This window comes from Oncorhynchus tshawytscha, linkage group LG19 (genome assembly GCF_018296145.1).
Source record: "Oncorhynchus tshawytscha isolate Ot180627B linkage group LG19, Otsh_v2.0, whole genome shotgun sequence".
NCBI classification, from domain to species: domain Eukaryota; kingdom Metazoa; phylum Chordata; class Actinopteri; order Salmoniformes; family Salmonidae; genus Oncorhynchus; species Oncorhynchus tshawytscha.
In genome coordinates, this window is record NC_056447.1 from 29,980,784 (window position 1) to 30,002,014 (window position 21,231).

General features: G+C 43.5%; 1 protein-coding gene across 6 annotated transcripts; it reads right to left on the reverse strand.

The window, feature by feature from the left end:
- Window positions 1-283: 283 nt before the first annotated feature.
- LOC112218610 (protein FAM107B-like) lies at window positions 284-20,507 on the reverse strand. 6 transcript variants are annotated; one of them, XM_024425863.2, is made up of 5 exons: window positions 20,274-20,507; window positions 19,773-19,829; window positions 5,306-5,440; window positions 1,913-2,069; window positions 284-1,712 (listed from the first exon to the last, which is right to left on the reverse strand). In XM_024425863.2, the coding sequence occupies exons 3-5, from the start codon at window positions 5,431-5,433 to the stop codon at window positions 1,593-1,595; spliced, it is 405 nt and encodes a 134-aa protein (XP_024281631.1). In that variant the 5' UTR covers window positions 5,434-5,440; window positions 19,773-19,829; window positions 20,274-20,507; the 3' UTR covers window positions 284-1,592. The 6 variants fall into 6 exon arrangements, with proteins under 6 accessions (XP_024281631.1, XP_024235310.1, XP_024235312.1 ...); XM_024379542.2 differs by having other exon boundaries at window positions 5,306-5,480; window positions 20,274-20,505; XM_024379544.2 differs by lacking the exon at window positions 20,274-20,507 and adding an exon at window positions 19,926-20,208 and having other exon boundaries at window positions 5,306-5,480.
- Between the last annotated feature and the right edge of the window lie 724 nt (window positions 20,508-21,231).

A 21,231-nucleotide genomic window follows, 5' to 3' on the forward strand; every position in this document is an offset into this window, starting at 1 on the left:
TCCTGGTTGAGAGAATGCCAAGAGTGTGCATAGCTGTCATCAAGGAAGTGGTGGCTACTTTCAAGAATCTCAAATCTCAAATATATTTTTGATTTGTTTGACACTTTTTTGGTAACTACGTGATTCCATATGTGTTATTTCATAGTTTTGATGCCTTATTCTCCAATGTAGAAAATACAAAAAAATAAAGAAAAATCCTTCAATGAGTAGGTGTGTCCAAGCTTTTGACTGGTACAGTGTATATATAAGCACATTTTTGAAGAACGACACACAGAGGAGTGTGAGCAGTTAAATGATATTTATTTAAAATAAGATGTTGAATCTGCAGAGGGACAGAGGAGAGGATTGTCTTACAATCTTACCCAGAGATTCAGAGAAGCACATAAACGAAGCATAGAACCAAATGCAATTATTGGAATAGTTGGCTCCCATGTGCACTTACTTCCTGGTATGAGACATCATCTCTGCCGACCTCACATCCAAAATAAGACTAAGTTATTATCCCCTTTATTCATTTAAAAAAATCTATTTATTATAATTATAGAAATAAAAGACTACTTGCACACTTTGGGGAGTTCTAGTATTGCTTCAAATAGCATTAGCTGAAGAAGTGGCATGTTGAAAAAAAAAAATATTTGGGTGTTTTTTTCACACAAAAACACACTTGTCCTCTCCTGAGGGATAAACTACAAAGTAGGATCAATGACTTGGCCAGCTAACTTGCCCAAATATTCTGAAATAACTTACTTTTTTTATACTTTTGAAATGGCATGCTCTAATTGACTTAACAACCAAAAACACATATCTAAAATTTGAATTTCTTAATTAACCAGAAAATCGAAGTTATTTCTGGTTGTTTATCAAAGTTAGCTGGCTGACTCATTGATCCTGCTTTGTAGTATATCCCTCTGTTCACGCTCCACACACTGAGCTGTAAAACTAATCTGAGGTGTCTATCTCCCTACATGGGGCTAAAATACTAAAAACATAAACATAAATAACAACAGTACATTAATTTGGCATTTTTACAAAACACAGCTTCAAGAGTCCATCCAGTGTCTGCTTTTCCATTCTGGGTTCTGATAATGAAAACAACAACAACATAAAGGAGAGCTTTCTGTGGCTGGAGAGAAGGGTGGACAGGAGACAGAGGGAATGGAAACTCTGTGTTGGTTCTGTTGGTCCCTGCATCAGACCTCCCCAGAAGATTGACTGGCTGTTCTTCACGTGTAGCACGTTCATGTTAAGTCTCCTCTCCGTCCGTGTGTTGAGTGGAGAGGCTGAGGTGAGTACAGGTGGCTAAGTCTCCTCTCTGGCTGAGGTGAGGCGAGTACTGTGGTAAGGGGAGTACTGTAGTGGACAGACAAAGAGGTATGTAGTACTGCTGGTCTGTAGTGGGCAGACAAATTGGTCTGTAGTCTTTAAGTCTTTCTCAACAGGGTCAGATAAATCAGGAAGTCCATATGAGATAACATGTGCCATTGAATCTGCACACAGGCACACACACTCACATATGCACAAACATTCCTCTATGTACAGTACACAGTTGCTTTCTATTTTTCCACACACACAAACACACCACCCGTGGCTCCCTAAGTGGTAAGTTCCTCCCCATTGGCCTCCTGCTTGGTCCTTCTCAGGTTGCTCTTCATCTTCACAAACTCAGGGGTGTTCTCCTGCTCCTCCTCATCCTTCTGCTGGTCCAACTCAAGCTAAACATACCAGATAGACAAGAAAGTTAGTTTACATGTTAGTACAAGTACATGTTAGCTTGTGTGTGATCCCCAACTGTCCTTTCCCTCTCTCTCTGTATTTATTTTCTCAAATGCTGTCAGTCTGTCCATCTTTACAGTGTTGGGTGTGTATGAGTAACACAGTGTGTGTGTGTGTGTGTGTGTGTGTGTGTGTCTACCTGTTCTAGTTTCTGTTGTCTCTTCATGAGCTCTATCTCCAGGTCGCTCCTCTTGGTGTGGGCCTCCTGCTCCTCCCTCTGGGCCTTGAGGACCTGCTCTCTCTTCCTCTTCTCCAGAACCTTCTGGAGCTCTGGTTTGTTCTGGGGAGCTAGGCCCCTTGGAGAAGCAACCAATCACATATGTTATTATAGTACTTCCACAGCCAATGACAAGGCACTTTACTTACACAGACACACACAACTAATAATTGACCTGATTACAGTACGGACAGAGACAGGCAGTTCTACATTGATCTGTCACTTCATATTCAGAGAAAGTTACATAAAGCTAAACCATCCCAGATTAGTGGACAGGAATTGGGATTGGGACTAGGAGATTGAGATTATGTGATGAAATGTATGATGGCGGCGGGTCTTGACCTGACCATACACACAGATCAGTGTTGAGACACACGATTAGTGAACATCAATCAATCAAAAGTATCCGGCTGTCTACAAATCATATCAACCTCTTTCCTAATATAGCTGTCCCTTTCTTTCATTGAGCTGTCCCTTTCTTTCATTGAGCTGTCCCTTTCTTTCATTGAGCTGTCCCTTTCTTTCATTGAGCTGTCCCTTTCTTTCATTGAGCTGTCCCTTTCTTTCATTGAGCTGTCCCTTTCTTTCATTGAGCTGTCCCTTTCTTTCATTGAGCTGTCCCTTTCTTTCATTGAGCTGTCCCTTTCTTTCATTGAGCTGTCCCTTTCTTTCATTGAGCTGTCCCTTTCTTTCATTGAGCTGTCCCTTTCTTTCATTGAGCTGTCCCTTCTGCCAGAGATGACATGCCATTGATGAAACAGGCATTTACGTTTTGTTGTTATACTACTGTGTAAAGTTCGGGATTTAGGATTCAGATATTCAATCTGAAAGAGTACAAACACCTATTAGTGAGATGACTACAATATTACCATTATATTAAAGCCTAAAATCTGAACCCTCAAACACTGTTGTTTTCAATTCATTCAATGCAGTGTTCAACTACATTATTGATTGCCCTGGTTTTAATTGAAAATGTTGTTCAGTAGGACAAAAACAGGAGAACGTAAATGAGTGTTCTGAATAGACAATATCTAGTAGGATAGAATAGTGTGTTATATCTAGCCTGACCTTTTTTTCAGCCTGACCTGAGTAAGTGATTTGAAAAGAGGTTAAATTAGTCTCAAAGATGCAGTTCTCTTTGTGCACACGCGTGTGTATGTGTGACTGAACATCAGAGGTAGTTGAGGAGAGTGAGAGACCCTCTGTGGGAGATGGTGTTCTAGTCCTCCTTGCACAACGTTCCCTTGCCCCTCTCTCCCTCCATCTATCCATCCATCTCTCTCTCTCTCACCCATCCATCTCTCTCATCACTAATCCGCTACACCCCAAACATTTCTCTCCATCCTCTTCCTCTCCTTCTCCTCTCCTATCCTCTCTCCTATGTATTTTTCCCCTCATCTCCTCCACAAAGAAATCTAAAACCCTGTCAAAACATCTCCTCTTTCATATCATTTCTAAATCAATAGTCTAACATATATACCTCATACCAACACTGAAACACACATAACACAAACACAATTCTTGTCCATCTCTATTTCACCCCTAACCCACTCCCTCTAACTCTTTCCCCCCTCTCTCCATCCCTCCATACTCCGGAGCCCTGTGTTCTTGTCCATCTCTATTTCACTCTTTCCCCCCCTCCAACCCATACTCCGGAGCCCTTTGTTCTATCTCTTTCACCCCCCTCTAACTCCCCCCCTCCATACTCCAGAGCCCTTTGTTCTTGTCCATCTCTAATTTCACCCCTAACCCAGAGCCCTGTGTTCTTGTCCATCTCTAACTCTCCCTTAACTCCCCCTCTCTCCATCCCTACATACTCCAGAGCCCTGTGTCCTTGTCCATCTCTATTTCACCCCTAACCCACTCCCTCTAACTCTTTCCCCCCTCTCTCCATCCCTACATACTCCAGAGCCCTGTGTCCTTGTCCATCTCTATTTCACCCCTAACCCACTCCCTCTAACTCTTTCCCCCTCTCTCCACCCCTCCATACTCCAGAGCCCTGTGTTCTTGTCCATCTCTATTTCACCCCTAACCCACTCCCTCTAACTCTTTCCCCCCTCTCTCCACCCCTCCATACTCCAGAGCCCTGTGTCCTTGTCCATCTCTATTTCACCCCTAACCCACTCCCTCTAACTCTTTCCCCCCTCTCTCCATCCCTCCATACTCCGGAGCCCTGTGTTCTTGTCCATAATGCACATGGTTCTGTGCAGCATGCTAACAGGCTGGGCACAGTGATGTAACTGTCAACAGTACACACTGTGTTGGTGTGTGTGTGTTTATATATAGCATAGCATAGCAACATGAGAAAAGACAGACTTGAGCGTCAGCACTGAAGCTATCAAACACACGCACACACAGTCACACATGAACACAAATGAGCATGCACTCATAACCAGTGTGATTTGCTGCCACGGTCCATTCTGTTACATCTTTCCCAGTGGCAACTGAAGGTACTACAAAAACATTCAGCCCAAAAAAAATCTAAAATAAAATTCTGAATTTACCAAGACCCACCCATTTATTTTACCCACCCACTCACTGCAGAGGCAGAGCTTTTCACCGGAAACACCATTATAAATTGTAAAAGTTATAGATTGTGATTGTCGTGTGCTTCTGTGCTATACTAATATTGAAAGTGTTCGGGTAGGAGGAACATTTCCGTGCAGTAAGAGCATGTTTTTACGTAATAGATCTGAGACAGCAGAATGCACTAAAGGTTTTATATAATAGTTCTTATTAAAGTTTCATAACACTACTGTGATGCGTCTCCCCCGGGGTGACCCCCGATACAGGATGTCATAGCATAGCAACACGCCGCAGTAGAACGCTGTCACACAGTCCCAACAACAGATCTAGGATCAGCTAACTAAAACCTCTATCCTAACCTTAACCAATAGACGTAGGACAACCTATCTGACCCCGAGGAAACACTGGATTATGAACAGAAACGGTAGGTGATCATAAACCTCTGATAGATCACACAGTCAAAAGTCTGAGTTGAAGGTGAGGGTTATAAACTGTTCATAACCACCATCATTGTCTTGGACTTCATCCATCCTCAGTCAGGGCCAGGATTTATGTCTACCATAACACAGTGATAAGCCCTGTGTGGGTCAGTCAATGGAAGCTAAACTGGTGTTTATCCTCCATTGATGAATAGAAACTTGTTTACAGTTTCCCTCTTTTGAGTAAGACAGGGATCAGGGAATCAGACAACTGGGGAAGAAAATGCAGTAGAAACAGGAGAAATGGAGGGGAAGAAGGAGAGGTGAAGTGTGTGTTGTGTTGCCCCAGTATTGCCCCCAGTACCCTCACCTCTTTTGGTTCATCATGAGTTCTCGATGGAGGTCCTGGTGGTTTCTGGAGCCCTTGACTGGGTTCAACAGTTTCTTGGGTTTGATCAGCTCCTCACAGTCCCCCTCCAGATAGTCCGGCTCGGCCATTACACTCCTGCCCAGAGACAGAGACAGACCTGTGTCCACACACCGATCTGAGGGGATTCATTATGTTATTAGTCATTTATTATATGATTAATTTACTTGATTAATTTACTACTGTAATGGTTAACTACACAAGCACACACTCACACACTCTCTCTCTCTCTCACACACATATATACACATACGCACACACACATTCTAAAATCACACCTCACTGTAGGCACCATTACATGTAGCTGTTTTAAGGCATTGTGTGTTTCTGTGCCCAGACATTACGACCCCCACTACTGATGGCAGAGTCTGGAGTTACATAATCATTCCCTTCCACCACAGGAATGTTCTATTCTCCATAAGGAGAACCATATCTGCATACAGACAGACTGCTCTCACTGCAGGTTTCTCAAATGCTGCTCTGAGAACAACAATACAAACATATACAAATCTCCACTTCTTTGTATGGATATTCTGTATTTAAAATACTATACAGAGATTGCATTGGGATATATTACTACACACATAGAATACTAGTTGCGAAGCCAATCAGACATCAATCATCAAACAGGGAGTTCATCTCATGACCTATTCTCACAAACTGCTTTCAATATCCAAATATAAAGGCGACACATTTCCATTTCATACATTTGGTAATCTATTCAGATCATCAGAGCACAATTTCCTGCACCCACCAAATAAATGAGTGCTATGTATGGATAGTAGCCTATATGTTCTAGATAGATGCTCTATCTATTTCATATAGCCTACAGCTGATTTGTGTGTCCAAGACCCTTTTCCCCCTTGGAGATAATCCATTGTATTCGAAAACTCATTATAGAACATGAAATATGGCTATCCCGACACAGATAACTTCATAACGCCACAACTACTGACAATCAGGATAACAGTACCCACACAGACATGCATAAATCTAACCCCGTATCCATTCATTACCATAGCCAGGTATAAAAAGTTATGAGATACACTTATATCAGTAAAACATATGCATAATAAGACCGACTAGAAGGCGTCAAGTGTTCATCAAACAACGCACATTTTTACAAACTCTCCAACTTACCCTGCAGGAGGTGAGGAAAAACTGGTATTCTACACATAGTTGCCATCTGGACTATTGATTTGAATTCATAGTAGTAATAATAATAATAGTGGTACTGTACTATCAATAGCCTGGTATGACCTCTGGACAGGAGAAGAGAAAACAGAGGAGCTCCTGCTGGTCTGTGTGCATGCAGCTATTCTACTGAGGGGAGAATGGAGCCTCTGGTTGGAATGAGCTTTGATGAGATGCACTATTATCTAATAGCAGCCCACTACACTCTCTCTCTCTCTCTCTCTCTCTCTCTCTCTCTCTCTCTCTCTCTCGAAACGTCAAATAACCGACAACAAGCTGTTCTCTTTCTCAGAGTTCCAAGGTGAGCTAGGTGTGTAATTGGTCGCATTCCAATGTGTATGTGTTTCTATGAATTAGTAGCCTAGGCCAAAAGTACTCTGATGTTAGAACTGTGGGCATTACTTAGGTAATAGTAACATTTCATAGCCTATGACATAAGAAGCATTTCTCAGAATGGATCATCAGCATCACGCAGTGTAGGCTACATGACCAAAAACACCCCATCTGCAATATAGGCCTGCAGCCTAATTCATAATAAAAGAAAAAATATATATAAGTTCTAAACATCATAAATTGAAAGTTGATTCTGTGTGTAAGCCGGTGTGTTGAAAGTACAACAACAATAATAACATCACAAGCATGGAGCTGTAATACTGTATGTCCCATTAAAAACAAGTGCCCTGAAGATATGTAATGTTTCTATCTCACCACTAGAGCTCGCTGCTGCCTCACATCCCAGTGAAGACCATAACAAAGAGCCAGTTACATAACAAAGCGACGGATAAACAACCATGTCTCCCACACGTTTTGAATGGGGTTTTTCTCTTGATGAGGGCCAGATGTACTAAGTATTTGCATGAGAGGAACATCCTCAGAGAGGAACAGTCGACAAAGAAAAACAGAAAGATGATACTTAGATCCCATGATGTGAGAGATGAGACTATTGTTTTTTACACCATGTGGGGTATACATGTGCAGACATTGCACTTGAACAAAACAAAACGTTTTGCCATCATAACTACACAGAACCCCTGTGTATTTCATATGAAGGCAATAGTGTGTGTGCTCACGCATACTGTGTGTATGCGTGTCTGTGCTGTGGGTGTGCGTGTCTGTGCTGTGGGTGTGCGTGTCTGTGCTGTGGGTGTGCGTGTCTGTGCTGTGGGTGTGCGTGTCTGTGCTGTGGGTGTGCGTGTCTGTGCTGTGGGTGTGCGTGTCTGTGCTGTGGGTGTGCGTGTGCTGATTGTGGGGGTGGAGCAAGCAGGTGGGGGGTGGAGCAAGCAGGTGGGGGGGGAGGAGCAAGCAGGTGGGGGGCGGAGCAAGCAGGTGGGGGTGGAGCAAACAGGTGGGGGTGGAGCAAAAGGTGGGGGGTGGAGCAAGCAGGTGGGGGTGGAGCAAAAGGTGGGGGTGTTATTTTAAGAAAGCATCCGTTTGGCTTTAACACATCTGGTGGCAGTTCCACTTCCTCGCCTCTTGGGAAAAGGAAGTGACATAGGGAGTTGAAAGGGCCAACGCTCAACTACTGTCCCCCCTAAAGTCCCAGACGGGCTACATCTCAATAGTCTGCTTTTACTATCTTCATCTCCTTTTCATCTCCTTTTCTTCGTGACCAATTATCAAGGACGACCGGACTGATGAAAATATAGTTTGGAAAATCTACCTGTGGGTTTTAAAAAATAATAAAAGGGAAGAGTATGGAGACATGTCCTCTCCCTTCTTGCCTGAAACAGACAGACATTCCCTAGAGGTGTGACATACTGCCACCAGACTTGCGCACTACAATACTGTCACAGAGAGCTCTGTCCTTTCGTTCCCATCTAGTTGGTCACTCAACCGTCTGTGTGGTCATACTCCCCAGATGAATCCTTTGCCTAGGAAGGTGACACACATGACAGTAAAAAAAACACACACACACACACACACACCTTATCCTGTGGGACATATCTGTCAACACTAAGACCCAATCACCATTTATAGGTCAAAGCTTTCAACACCGCGTGTGTGTGTGTGTGTGTGTGTGTGTGTGTGTGTGTGTGTGTGTGTGTGTGTGTGTGTGTGTGTGTGTGTGTGTGTATGTGTATGTGTGTGTGTGTGTGTGTGTGTGTGTGTGTGTGTGTGTGTGTGTGTGTGTGTGTGTGTGTACATTACTTTTCTGGAGTGCACTTCCTGCTATTCCAGGCATCCCAATTAAAACAGCTCCTTCATTGTTATAGGTGTAGGAACCAGACGGCTTTTATTGGAGAATCTCAATTGCATACTTCTCGCGTCCTCTTGCCTCCCTCTCAAAACCCATTGGAGAAGAATGTCAGAGGAGAGGGACCTAGGAGGAGGCGAGTAGAGAGGACGAGACGAGCATGCAATTGAGATCCAGTTATGTCCGACAACCTCAACACAGAGGAACTAACACTGTAAACACACTGCTATATGTTCAGAGGACACTGTTGCACTGCCCACACAGGAGAGGAGAGGAGTCAAACTGCAGTTTTCATCTTCTTTTTTACTCTTTGCATGTCACCCCTGCCACGACCTCTACGCGACTATGACCTCACATCCTGTTTGTGAGTGACACTGGGAAACCAGCGGGTAGGAGATAGGGGTGAAAGGTAAAAATAAACAGAGAGAGAGAGACAGGTAGAATCAGAGGGTGTCAACATCTCAAAAGAAATACTAATGAGTGAACTAATGGGTGAGCACTTTCTGATTGGGTGTCCATTTGTGTTTATATTTCTAAGTAGGAAAGAGTGAGAGGGAGGAAGGAAGGGAGGGAATGACGGTGTGAGTGTGTGTATAAAGGAGGTGTGTTTGTGTAAAGGAGGTGTGCATGTGCGTCCCTGTGTCTACCCTTGCAGGCGGCATTAGGGCTAATTGAATGACAGTCCTGGCACAGCACACAGAGTGCTGCACTAGGATATTGCATCAGCATTGCTTGCTCTTCGTTGTGTCTGAACTAACAACAGCACTACAAGTTTCAACAGACATGCACGCACACACTCACGTATGTCGGCATGCACACACAAACTTTCTGTTGTTGGCCTGGTGCCGAGGGTGTGAGTGATGACTGGTCACCATGGTGATGGTGGAACAATGACAGTTGAGTGCAAGTTGTGAGATGATTTAGACTAAAATAATCTAAATTATGGGAAATTACACTTGCTTATTGTAAGGTCGGAGGTTGAGAGAACCCCTTTCACTTTGTTCATGTAGTTCAGATGCCCTCAGAGTGAGAGGGAGAGATATGCCCCCCTACCCCCCACAACAACACACAACACACACATACACAGGGAGTTAGGAAAGCAAAGGCTAGCTTTCAAACAGAAATTTGCATCCTATAGCACAAACTCCAAAAGGTTCTGGGACACTGTAAAGTCCATGGAAAATAAGAGCACCTCCTCCCAGCTGCCCACTGCACTGAGCATAGGAAACACTGTCACCACCGATAAATCTACGATAATCAAGAATTTCAATCAGCATTTTTCTACGGCTGGCCATGCTCTCCTCCTGGCTACCCCTTCCCCGGTCAACAGCTCTGCACCCCCCACAGCAACTTGCCCAAGCCTCTCCCATTTCTCCTTCACCCAAATCCAGATAGCTGATGTTCTGAATGTGCTGCAAAATCTGGACCCCTACAAATCAGCTGGGCTAGACAATCTGGACCCTCTCTTTCTAAAATTATCCACTGCAATTGTTGCAACTCCTATTACTAGCCTGTTCAACCTCTCTTTCATATTGTCTGAGAACCCTAAAGATTGGAAAGCTGCCGCTGGTCATCCCCCTCTTCAAAGGGGGAGGCACTCTAGACCCAAACTGTTACAGACCTACATCTATCCTACCCTGCCTTTTTAAAGTTTTTGAAAGCCAAGTTATTAACAAACAGATCCCCGACCATTTCGAATCCCACGGTACCTTCTCCGCTATGCAATCTGGTTTCGGAGCTGGTCAAGGGTGCACCTCAGCCACGCTCAAGGTCCTAAACGTTATCATAACCGCCATCGATAAAAGACAATACTGTGCAGCTGTCTTCATCGACCTGGCCAAGGCTTTCGTCTCTGTCAATCACTGCATTCTTATCGGCAGACTCAACAGCCTTGGTTTCTCAAATGACTGCCTCGCCTGGTTCACCAACTACTTCTCAAATAGAGTTCAGTGTGTCAAATCGGAGGGCCTGTTGTCCGGACCTCTGGCAGGCTCTATGGGGGTGCCACAGGGTTCAATTCTCGGGCCGACTCTCTTCTCTGTATACATCAATGATGTCACTCTTGCTGCTGGTGATTCTCGGGGATCCACCTCTATGCAGACAAAACCATTTTGTATATTTCTGGCCCTTCTTTGGACACTGTGTTAACAACCCTCCAGACGAGCTTCAATGCCATACAACTCTCCTTCCGTGGCCTCCAAATGCTTTTAAATGCAAGTAAAACAAATTGCATGCTATTCAAACGATCGCTGCCCGCACCCGCCTGCCCGTCCAGCATCACTACTCTTGACGGTTCTGACTTAGAATATGTGGACAACTACAAGTACCTAGGTGTCTGGTTAGACTGTACACTCTCCTTCCAGACTCACATTAAGCATCTCCAATCCAAAATTAAATCTAGAATCGGCTTCCTATTTTGCAAAAAAGCATTCTTCACTCATGCTGCCAAACATACCCTCGTAAAACTGACCATCCTACCAATCCTTGACTTCGGTGATGTCATTTACAAAATAGCCTCCAACACCCTACTCAGCAAATTGGATGCAGTCTATCACAGTGCGATCATTTTTGTCACCAAAGCCCCATATACTACCCACCACTGCGACCTGTATGCTTTCACTGGCTGGCCCTCGCTTCATACTCATCGCCAAACTTACTACAGTTGCACACACTGTATATAGATTTTCTATTGTGTTATTTACTGTACGTTTGTTTATTCCATGTGTAACTCTGTGTTGTTTATGTCGCACTGCTTTGCTTTATCTTGGCCAGGTCGCAGTTGTAAATGAGAACTTGTTCTCAACTGGCCGACCTGGTTAAATAAAGGTGAAATAAATAAATAAATAAAAACATTTAGCTATGAAGAAAACCCTGAGAAAAAGATAGAGATATACAGCCTTCTAACTGACAGAGGGGAGATGGAGAGATGAGGAGGAGGAGGGGGAACGGAGGAATATGTGGAACAGTGACATTTAGCAGCTCAGATGTTGTTTCTCACTCAGGTCCCCACACGAAGCGCACACACCCAGAATGAGTTTCGGGTGGCTGAGGTTTGGTTAGTATTTCCTGTCCCAGAGCTCGAATTTGAAGGGGCTGAGGAGAGGGCTGGAATTTTAGGGTCTCTTCCCTGAATGACTGCTGGGAGATCACCGCTCCCTTCACACACACACTGAATGACATCAAATTGGGGTTCTGGTTCTATACATCAGACTTTTCTCAGAACACACACCCACATAGAGCTGAGTGAGTCATGCCAGGCATGTTGTGTGTCAGACACTAGGAATGTGAACTGAACTACAAACGCCACTTCAGTTCACTAGGAGGAGCCCTGTAAGGCTGTAAATTCATAACACTGGGAATACTGAAACAGTGAAATGGAACATTTGTGAACTCTAATCAGCCCTGATGTCATTCCTCAGGGAACAGTGAAAACAGTGAGACAGCCCAAGTACAACACATCCTATCAGTGTCAGCCTTCCACTGAGGGATTTAGCAGTATAGCTACCAGCCAAGAGACACACCACAACATCATGTCTACAGGCACAGAGAATGTTGGTTTTCTCAAGTACACCATTCTTGTCCATTGCAGCTTGTGCAAACTTGTCTTTTCTGGGAAGTGAAAGTGCAACAACAGCATTTCCCAACCATGACCTGAGCATTTAACATGCCATGGTCAGAGTGTACGAGCGGCTCGAGTTAGGATTCAATTCTACGTCGGGCAGAAATTACTGTTTGAATCAGGAATCAGTTTCCTCTCACGACCTCTACAAGCCAGAACATTGAATAAAATGAAATGTTAACATACTTTACCAGTTGCCAGTGCGGTTGTTCCTTTTGACGATTGGAATTTGAGATAATATATCCATTAAAAAGTATCATTTCTTTGACATTTCAAAGTGCTGGTAGTGTGTTCAGATTTATATCACCTGAAGCATGTGCTAGTGCATGTATTTTCATCTTGTGCACATGATGTAATTGTACTTTCCGGTGGATATATTGTCTCACATTCCTACCGCCAAAAGGACCACCCGGTTATTTCATTTCACGTTTCGGCTTGTAGAGGTAGTGAAAGGAAACATTCCTGATTCAAACGCTCAACTCTGCCCGACATACAGTATAATGAATTCAATGCAATTCAACGTTGGGTTTATAGCAAAGGATATATGTAGCTTTGTTCATAAACCTATCTGTACAGAGATGTTCTCTCCCTCTCTTTGCCACACCCAGGCATCTTCCTGTGGGGCAATCTCCACACTGTACAGTGAGATGGCTCCACTTAATGTGTACTTCCTGTTGTTAGGAGCTTTCTGTGTCATACTAAGTAACTAACGAACCAAACTAGCTAACTAACAAACTAGCTAACTCATTGGTCCCAGTTCTACATTAAAACCCAATGTATCTCTGAAACCTGTGAAGACAAACTGTCTGTTTTAACTCAACAGATTTTCTGAGGCACTGAGTGTGGTATTTATCCATGAGCTTTAGCATATCCCTTAGTTTGACACGAAATAGATATACTGGGAGGGAAAAGTGAAGTCATGTTCCTCCCCCATTGTTAAGGGTTATTTTTCAAGGAGAGGCTTGTGTTATCATACACACACTCACACACGTTATGACTGGCAGGGTCAGAGGCAGAATAAAGACTGAACGGAGCTCATTGAAAGAGCAGAGGCATCAGTTTGAGTCCCGCCATAGGAATGTGATGAACCTGCAGAACTATTGTAATACTGGAGCACGGCCCCATCCACACATACAGGACACACCTCAGAGAACAGAGGATAGTAGAGTGAAATACACAGGTGGCTGTGTAACTAACGATATCTTGTCCTCCAGACAGACAAGGGGATATCAAAGGCTGTTCATAACCCCCCCCCACACACACACACACACACACACACACACACACACACACACACACCCCTGCTGGACACCAGCCTCACAAATGATGGGGGTGGGGTAGAGGGGGCTGTTTTGGGTGGCAGCTGTCCCTCTCTCCTGTCCCCCTGACACAATGGCAGCTCTATGGGTCACATATACCCCCTCACAGATGGGACCAACACATGTGTGCATAGGAATGCTTAAGGTATATCTGACCAGCCATATCTCTTCACTTTAGGTCAGACACCACCACGAGGAGGAATGACCTTACTTCAACAAACCCACACACCGTTTGAACAGACAGTCAGACCCATGCAGATCTCTTATTGTGAGCTAAGCCCTGATTGGATGGAGGGTATGATAGCGCGGATTAGGTCTCCTTTGTTTACATGCTGCTGCAAAAAACAGCATCTACAACAACTGTTTCCATTAGCAACATGTTTGATACCATAACAGTGAGAGACAGACAGATACACATACACCACAGGGGCACAAACACACACACACAGAACAGGGTAATGGTACACAAACACAAACACTAATCGAACACATTGGTCACCAAACAACCAGGTGTCCCAATAGCAGACTAATAGGAGTTATCATCATACACTGTCTTTGTTCTCTTTTTTTTTTTTTGTAAATTGCAGCACGAATCAGGAGTTGTAATGTAGCAAAACACAATATACAGACAAAAAATGTTTTCGATCTTTTTTGTCAACAAGCTATTTTCAATATACTGCTTGACAGAGACGCTAAGCTGCTAGTCATCAAGCTAACAAAGTTGGTACCAGATGAGTTTTGCAATGGAGCCCTCCTTGCCTGGAGAAATAAATGAACGGTTCTAAGCTTTGTTTCGAGAAAAAAACGGATCACTCAGAGTTCCAATGCGGCAATTGTTTGCTTGCCCGAGAATTATAGGCTTGAGGTGGATTCCTTGATCACACAGGTTGCCAGTCTATGTAAGAAACTGGGGAAAATGCAGAGTGGAATGTTAACATTTTCTATACCGGTGGTTGGACAGCGTTCACGCTTGTTGGGTGCATCTCCGACTTGTCGTTTGTCATTATCAGACTGGCCGGTGTTGCCCGGACCTCCCCCATCTGATAGTGGAGTTAAAGGTGCACAGCAAGAGGAGCAAGGCAATCAACGATGGTCGCATGTTACGAGCTGTGGAAGTCGAAGGTAGCGGCCTCCCGCAAAGCAGTCTACACTCCCAACGAGAGGCCCGGAGCGGAAACAACAAATAGTTTCGCCGTCCTGGTGCCTGTGTCTGCAGCCTCAGTGCCTACTACTACGATTTTGAAGTCGTCAATCTACCGTTCCTGCTCTGGGTCGAGCGGGGCTTCTCCATCTGTCGGAGGCCTGCACCAGGTGCAGGGAGCAACGGGCTCAAGTTATCCTGGCTCTCGCCAGTCCATAAAGTGTTCTTTGAATCCTGTGAAGCATGGGAGTGGACGGATTTCCTCATCCTTCTCGCCAGCCGTGATTTTGGGCAGGTCCATGGTAAGAATTGTGACCGTTCCTGATGCAAAAACAATGTCCTATCCATGAGCGAGAGTAAATGAAATTACTAAGCTGCTCCCGAATGTACTAGGCCAGGACATGGAAATCGATTCTATCGTAGTCCATGTGGTTTTAATGACATTATGAAGGGCAGCTCTGAACAGTTGAAACTGGATTTTAAAGAGCTGATTGACTCTCTGCTTGACACTAACAAAAGACCCATCATATCTGGCCCTGTGCCCTCTGAATCGTGGCATTGAATGCTTTAGCAGGATTCTTTCTCTTCACAACTGGCTATGTGATTATTGCAGCTCAATGGGTGTAACTTTTGTTGACAATGCCAGCAACAAACACTGATACTACATATCCAAGTATATCTGACCAAATTATTAAAGACAAGCATTGTCATTTTTTAGTAGTGTACGATATTGCCACTCTTATTTGCCATAGATTCAATTTAAGCCTACTAGAAAGTGTTTGCCCCCAGGCTTGGAGGGAAGCAAAAGTCATTCCTCTACCTAAATCCCTCTTTACTGGCTCAAATAGCCAACCAATCAGCCTGTTACCAACCCTTAATAAACTATTGTAAAAAATTGTGTTTGACCAGATACAGTACTATTTTACAGTAAACAAATTGACAACAAACTTTCTGCATGCTTATAGATAAGGACATTCAACAAGCACAGTACTTACACAAATGACTGATGATTGGCTGAGAGAAATTGAAAATAAAAAGATTGTGGGGGGCTGTTTTGTTAGACTTCAGTGCGGCTTTGATTTTATTGATCATATTCTGCTTCTGGAAAAATGTATGTGTTATGGCTTTACACCCCCTACTATTTTGTGGATAAAGAGTTACCTGTCTAACTGAACACAGAGGGTGTTCTTTAATGGAAGCCTGTCCAACATGATCCAGGTAGAATCAGGAATTCCCCAGGGCAGGTGTCTAGGCCCCTTACTTTCTTCAATCTTTACTAATGACATGCCCCTGACTTTGCGTATAGCCAGTGTGTCTATGTATGCGGATAACTCAACACTATACATGTCAGCTACTACAGCAACTAAAATGACTGTAACACTTAACAAAGAGCCGCAGGGACAAATCATTCACTAAACCCTAAACATCAACTAAATCTAAATAATGTGGAAATTGAGCAAGTTGACGTGACTAAACTGCTTGGAGTAACCCTGGATTGTAAATTGTCATGGTCAAAACATGTTGATATAACAGCAGCTAAGATGGGGAGAAGTCTGTCCATAATAACAGCACTATCAACAAGCCAGGTCCTACAGGCCCTAGTTTTGTCGCACCTGGTGTACTGTTCAGTCGTGTGGTCAGGTGCCACAAAAAGGGACTTTTTTTTGCCTCAGAACAGGGCAGCACGGCTGGCCCTTGGATGTCCACAGAGTGCTAATATTAATAATATTAATATGCCCACAAGACATGCCACCAGAACAGAACAGAAAGTCCAGAACAGACTATGGGAGGCGCACAGTACTACATAGTCCATGACTACATGGAACTCTGTTCCACATCAAGTAACTAATGCAAGCAGTAAAATTAGATTTAAAAACCAGATCAAAGTACACCTTATGGAACAGCGGGGAAGCAACATAAACATAGGCACATACATATGCATACACACACACACGATAACATATGCACTATACACACACGTATACATAGATTTTGTACTGTAGATATGTGGTAGTGGTGGAGTAGGGGCCTGAGGGCACACAGTGTGTTGTGGAATCCTTGGCAGCAGATAATGGGGATCCATAATAAATACAAATACAAATTATGGCTCTGAAACTCTTGCCCATTATAATAACTATGAACAGTTAGTTAGTTGGCCTACTCGGTGACTTTAGTTTCCGACTGAGCTCAAAGAGTACCGAAATGCTGTCATGTACCTCCATTCTGAAGAAAGACTGTATGTGTGTGTGTGTGTGTGTGTGTGTGTGTGTGTGTGTGTGTGTGTGTGTGTGTGTGTGTGTGTGTGTGTGTTAAATAATACAGGATCATATGTCTTATCATATGATTCAGCCTAGGTGTTAATCTAATGAATGTAGCTCAAACTCCCATTGTCCTGTATCCTTCAGCCCGATGAGCTCTCTTACTGTTGGGAAGGGGAGCTTTTAGAGTCTCTCTGTGTTTCTGTGTGTGTGTGTGTGTGTCAGTGTGTAAACCCATTTTCTTTTAAATATAGAGTGGCTGGTGTGGTAATGGTACTTTATTCTGATTGAGCCTCCTAAACCAATGAAGAGAAATCAATGCAACACCATAGAGAAGTTGTGTGTGTGTGTGCATGCATTCATGTCTTTGTTCCATGCCATAAACATTCAGAGAGGTAGTGTATGAATATGTAATAATACAACTGTGTTGGTGTGTAAGTGTGTGAGCACATGCTGTATGGCCCCATCCTTTGTTTTATTCATGTTATTGAACACCATTTGTAGGGCAGAAATAGAGAGTAAAACATGTTGCAGGTGTGTGACTGCCTCCAGCCCTCAGCTCTATCATCAAGTCTAGTACACACAGAGGGAAGGGGAGAGATCCCCCCCCCCCCTCCTTCCCACGCCGCCATAATGCGGATCCATGGCAACCATAGCGCCAGCATGGTGTAAATAAATCCTTTGTGTTCTAGGGTTCTATCACTTCATTGGCTTATAGGTTACGCACAATTCCATGGTAAAGGAATTACGCTGATTCAGAACTTTAACACAGCATACAACTCTATCCACAACGACTACGTTTTACAATTTACACAGGACATTTTACAAAAACACATTTTACTTGAAGAACAGTACAAATGCAACGTTTGGTAACAGAATCATTATGTTACCAAACTTTGCATCTGCACTGTATCTTATGTAGCCTAGCCTAGCCTAGCCTATACACATATATCCAGATCATATTCAGCAAAGTGATCTACTGTCAGGGAACCAGTGGTTGTAGAGCACATAACAAAGACAAGTCTTTATTATGACATGATCAGATGATTTTATCCAAGACAAATATATATGTGGAGCATGTGGCAATCAGACTCACAACCTCCAACTCTAGCGGAGTCATCTGAGGCAGATCAAGCCCCAAAAGACCAGCTCTTTGCACAAAGAAACACACAAATACGCAGACAAAGACACATAAGCAACAAGGTAGACTTTACGGCTCATAAATGCTAATCATATGGGAGGAGGTTAGTGGAAACTAAATCAGAGAGAGAGAGAGAGAGAACTAGACCGAGAGCTAGAGGGAGGTATGTGCAGCATTGGCAGTATAGGTCTGCTCAGAATAGTCTGCTGACTAATGATCATGGTTGTCCTACTCCAACCGCACAGCGACACAGAGAAATATGGCACACTGATCGATGTACAGTATATACCTAGAGGGCCCTAAACACACGTGTATTCTGAGATATGGACAAATTCCATTCCAGAATAACAGAGACAGGGACACATTCCATTCCAGAATACTGGCAATATGGACAAATTCCATTCCAGAGTACCTGAGACAGGGACACATTCCATTCCAGAATACCTGAGACAGGGACACATTCCATTCCAGAATACCTGAGACAGACATCTTTTTGTGGCGTATTGCTGCACATTGCAGTTGGTAATGTATATCCTTGATATATCACTGGGGATGATATGTCTGCATTCCATGGAGAACCCATGGAACCCGTGTGTGTGTGTGTGTGTGTGTGTGTGTGTGTGTGTGTGTGTGTGTGTGTGTGTGTGTGTGTGTGTGTGTGTGTGTGTGTGTGTGTGTGTGTGTGTGTGTGTGTGTGTGTGTGTGTGTGTGTGTGTGTGTGTGTGTGTCCCATACGGGAAACATGATGAACAAAGAAAGAGCAGGATCAGGGGAAGCGAGAGCAAGATAGAGAGAGAAAAAGACAGAAAAGGAGGGGGTAGTTCAAAGATCAGAAAACAGATGTAAAGCAAACTGCCTTCTAAATGACTACCACATGTGTTGGCACTTCCCTCTCTTCCCCACTCACTCACTCTCTCTACTCTGGAACACAGTGCAACTCACTCATTCATATTCTCCCTTTCTCTTATTCATCTATTTCACTCATCTCTCCCATCTCCTTCTCTTTTGCTCACCCTTTATTCGTATTTATCCCCTCCAACTCTCTGGCAGCCCCTGATTACTGTAAGTGAACTTCAGAGAAATTACTCAAGACAATTATTTCCTCTGTGACCCAATGACTTTTTTACTTAAGATGTGGTTCTGAGTTCTGAGTCAATTCCAACTAGTATCTGTAGAATAGAATATTTTATGGACCTCGAGATTGACTCTCTCCTATACCTTGCTTCACTTCTGTCTGATAGATATGAGATACTTCTGAGTTGAGTATGGTTCAAGTTTGACTACTGTAGCTGTCAGAAGGAGCCTTGTCTATATGTTATTACTGACTACACACACACACACACACACACACACAGTGGATTTCTGGTTGACAGTGATATACCAGTGTGTCAGTGATTACTAGGGCCATGTGCTCCAGACAGCAGAGCAGTTCATCATGGCATGTCTATATGATGCTGTCAAACACTGGGGGACACACAATCTCATAAACAGTTGATCACTCAGACTTCAGCAACTCCAACTCCAAAATAACAAAAGGCACCTACCTGATAAAGCGGGAATCTTAGCCCACTTCAGTAACAATATGTAGCCTGCAGTCCTATCTGTCGATAATAATAAGTACAAAAATCACTCACACACATTGCTTCATAAGATTTAAAATAACATATTTCATAAACTCATAGGTTAAACTTCCTCACGTTTATAAGGATTGATTGGAGGCAGACAGATGGGCGAAACAACGGTCTGATTCTAAATGTATGCTGTTTCTTTCTTCACTGTCCCGTTCGTAAGAAAAACAACATGCGCTTCTGAAGCAACAATGAGCCCCGAGTTTCAGTTTTTTTCTATAACCTCCAATACAACACTTATCATTGCGGCTTTGTTTTAAGAATATTAAACAAAACTAGATTATTATATATCGAACACTACAGTCGGCCCAATGTATATGTTATAACCAAAGCAGGCGCACTGCTTTGTGTACTGTGCGTTCAAACAGACAGAACAAAAACGCGCGCGCGCGCACGCACATACACACACACACCTACCTAAACTCGATCCCGACGTTACTTCTCCAAATGGACTAGTTTAATAATTAAAAAGACAACGTGGTTTTTAGCCTCATTGGTGCGTCTCCACTTCTCCGTTTAGGTTTGCCTGCTATTCTGCTTTTCTCCTTCGAAACTGTTCAACTGCACACACATACACACTCGGGACCCATAGAAAATATAGATTAATGCTGAATGGGCGGGCCATTGTGATGTCATACTCCTCCTCTCTTTCTCTATCTGCTCAAGCTGTTGACGGGAGAGACATATTTTTTTTAACATTCTATGGGGGAGACCCCTTACGCCCGGGGCGGGGCGTGGCAGTGTAGCGATGGGCTGTGGCTGGGAGATGGCGCGCGCAACACACAATACAGAGCGGCACCCACATATAAAGAGTGCATCCATCCGTTACATAGAAAACCTTTAAGGTTAATAAGCTACTTTTCATCTACTAATTTTATACGTTTGCGCTCAAAAATGTTACTGAATTTGTTCAGCTAAATATCCCAACTATTATCAGAACATGTGTGTATTGTATTGTATTAGTCAGCAGACTAAATGCTGCTGGTAGAGTAGTTAATCTTCATACAGATCAGCCACTACTGGGTCTGCTCATCTACCTCCTCCTGTTAAAGCTGCTGTTTGAAACCACTAGTTCAACTAGAGATCTGCCAGTTTCAGTCTAGGCTACTATCTCCCTGGTGACCACATGGCCAGGCCCACTGATAGGCATGGTTGTCCAGGATTCTGTGTGTGTTGTTGGGGAGACTGAAGACTGAACATGTAGGAGGGGGCCAAAGGGGTTCAATCAAATGTTATTTGTCACATGCTTTGAATACAACAGGTGTAGACTTTACTGTGAAATGCTTACTTATTTGCCCTTTCCCATGAATGCAGAGTTAACAAGTAAAAAATCTATAATTTAAATAGTAACATAATCAAATAACAATGATGAGGC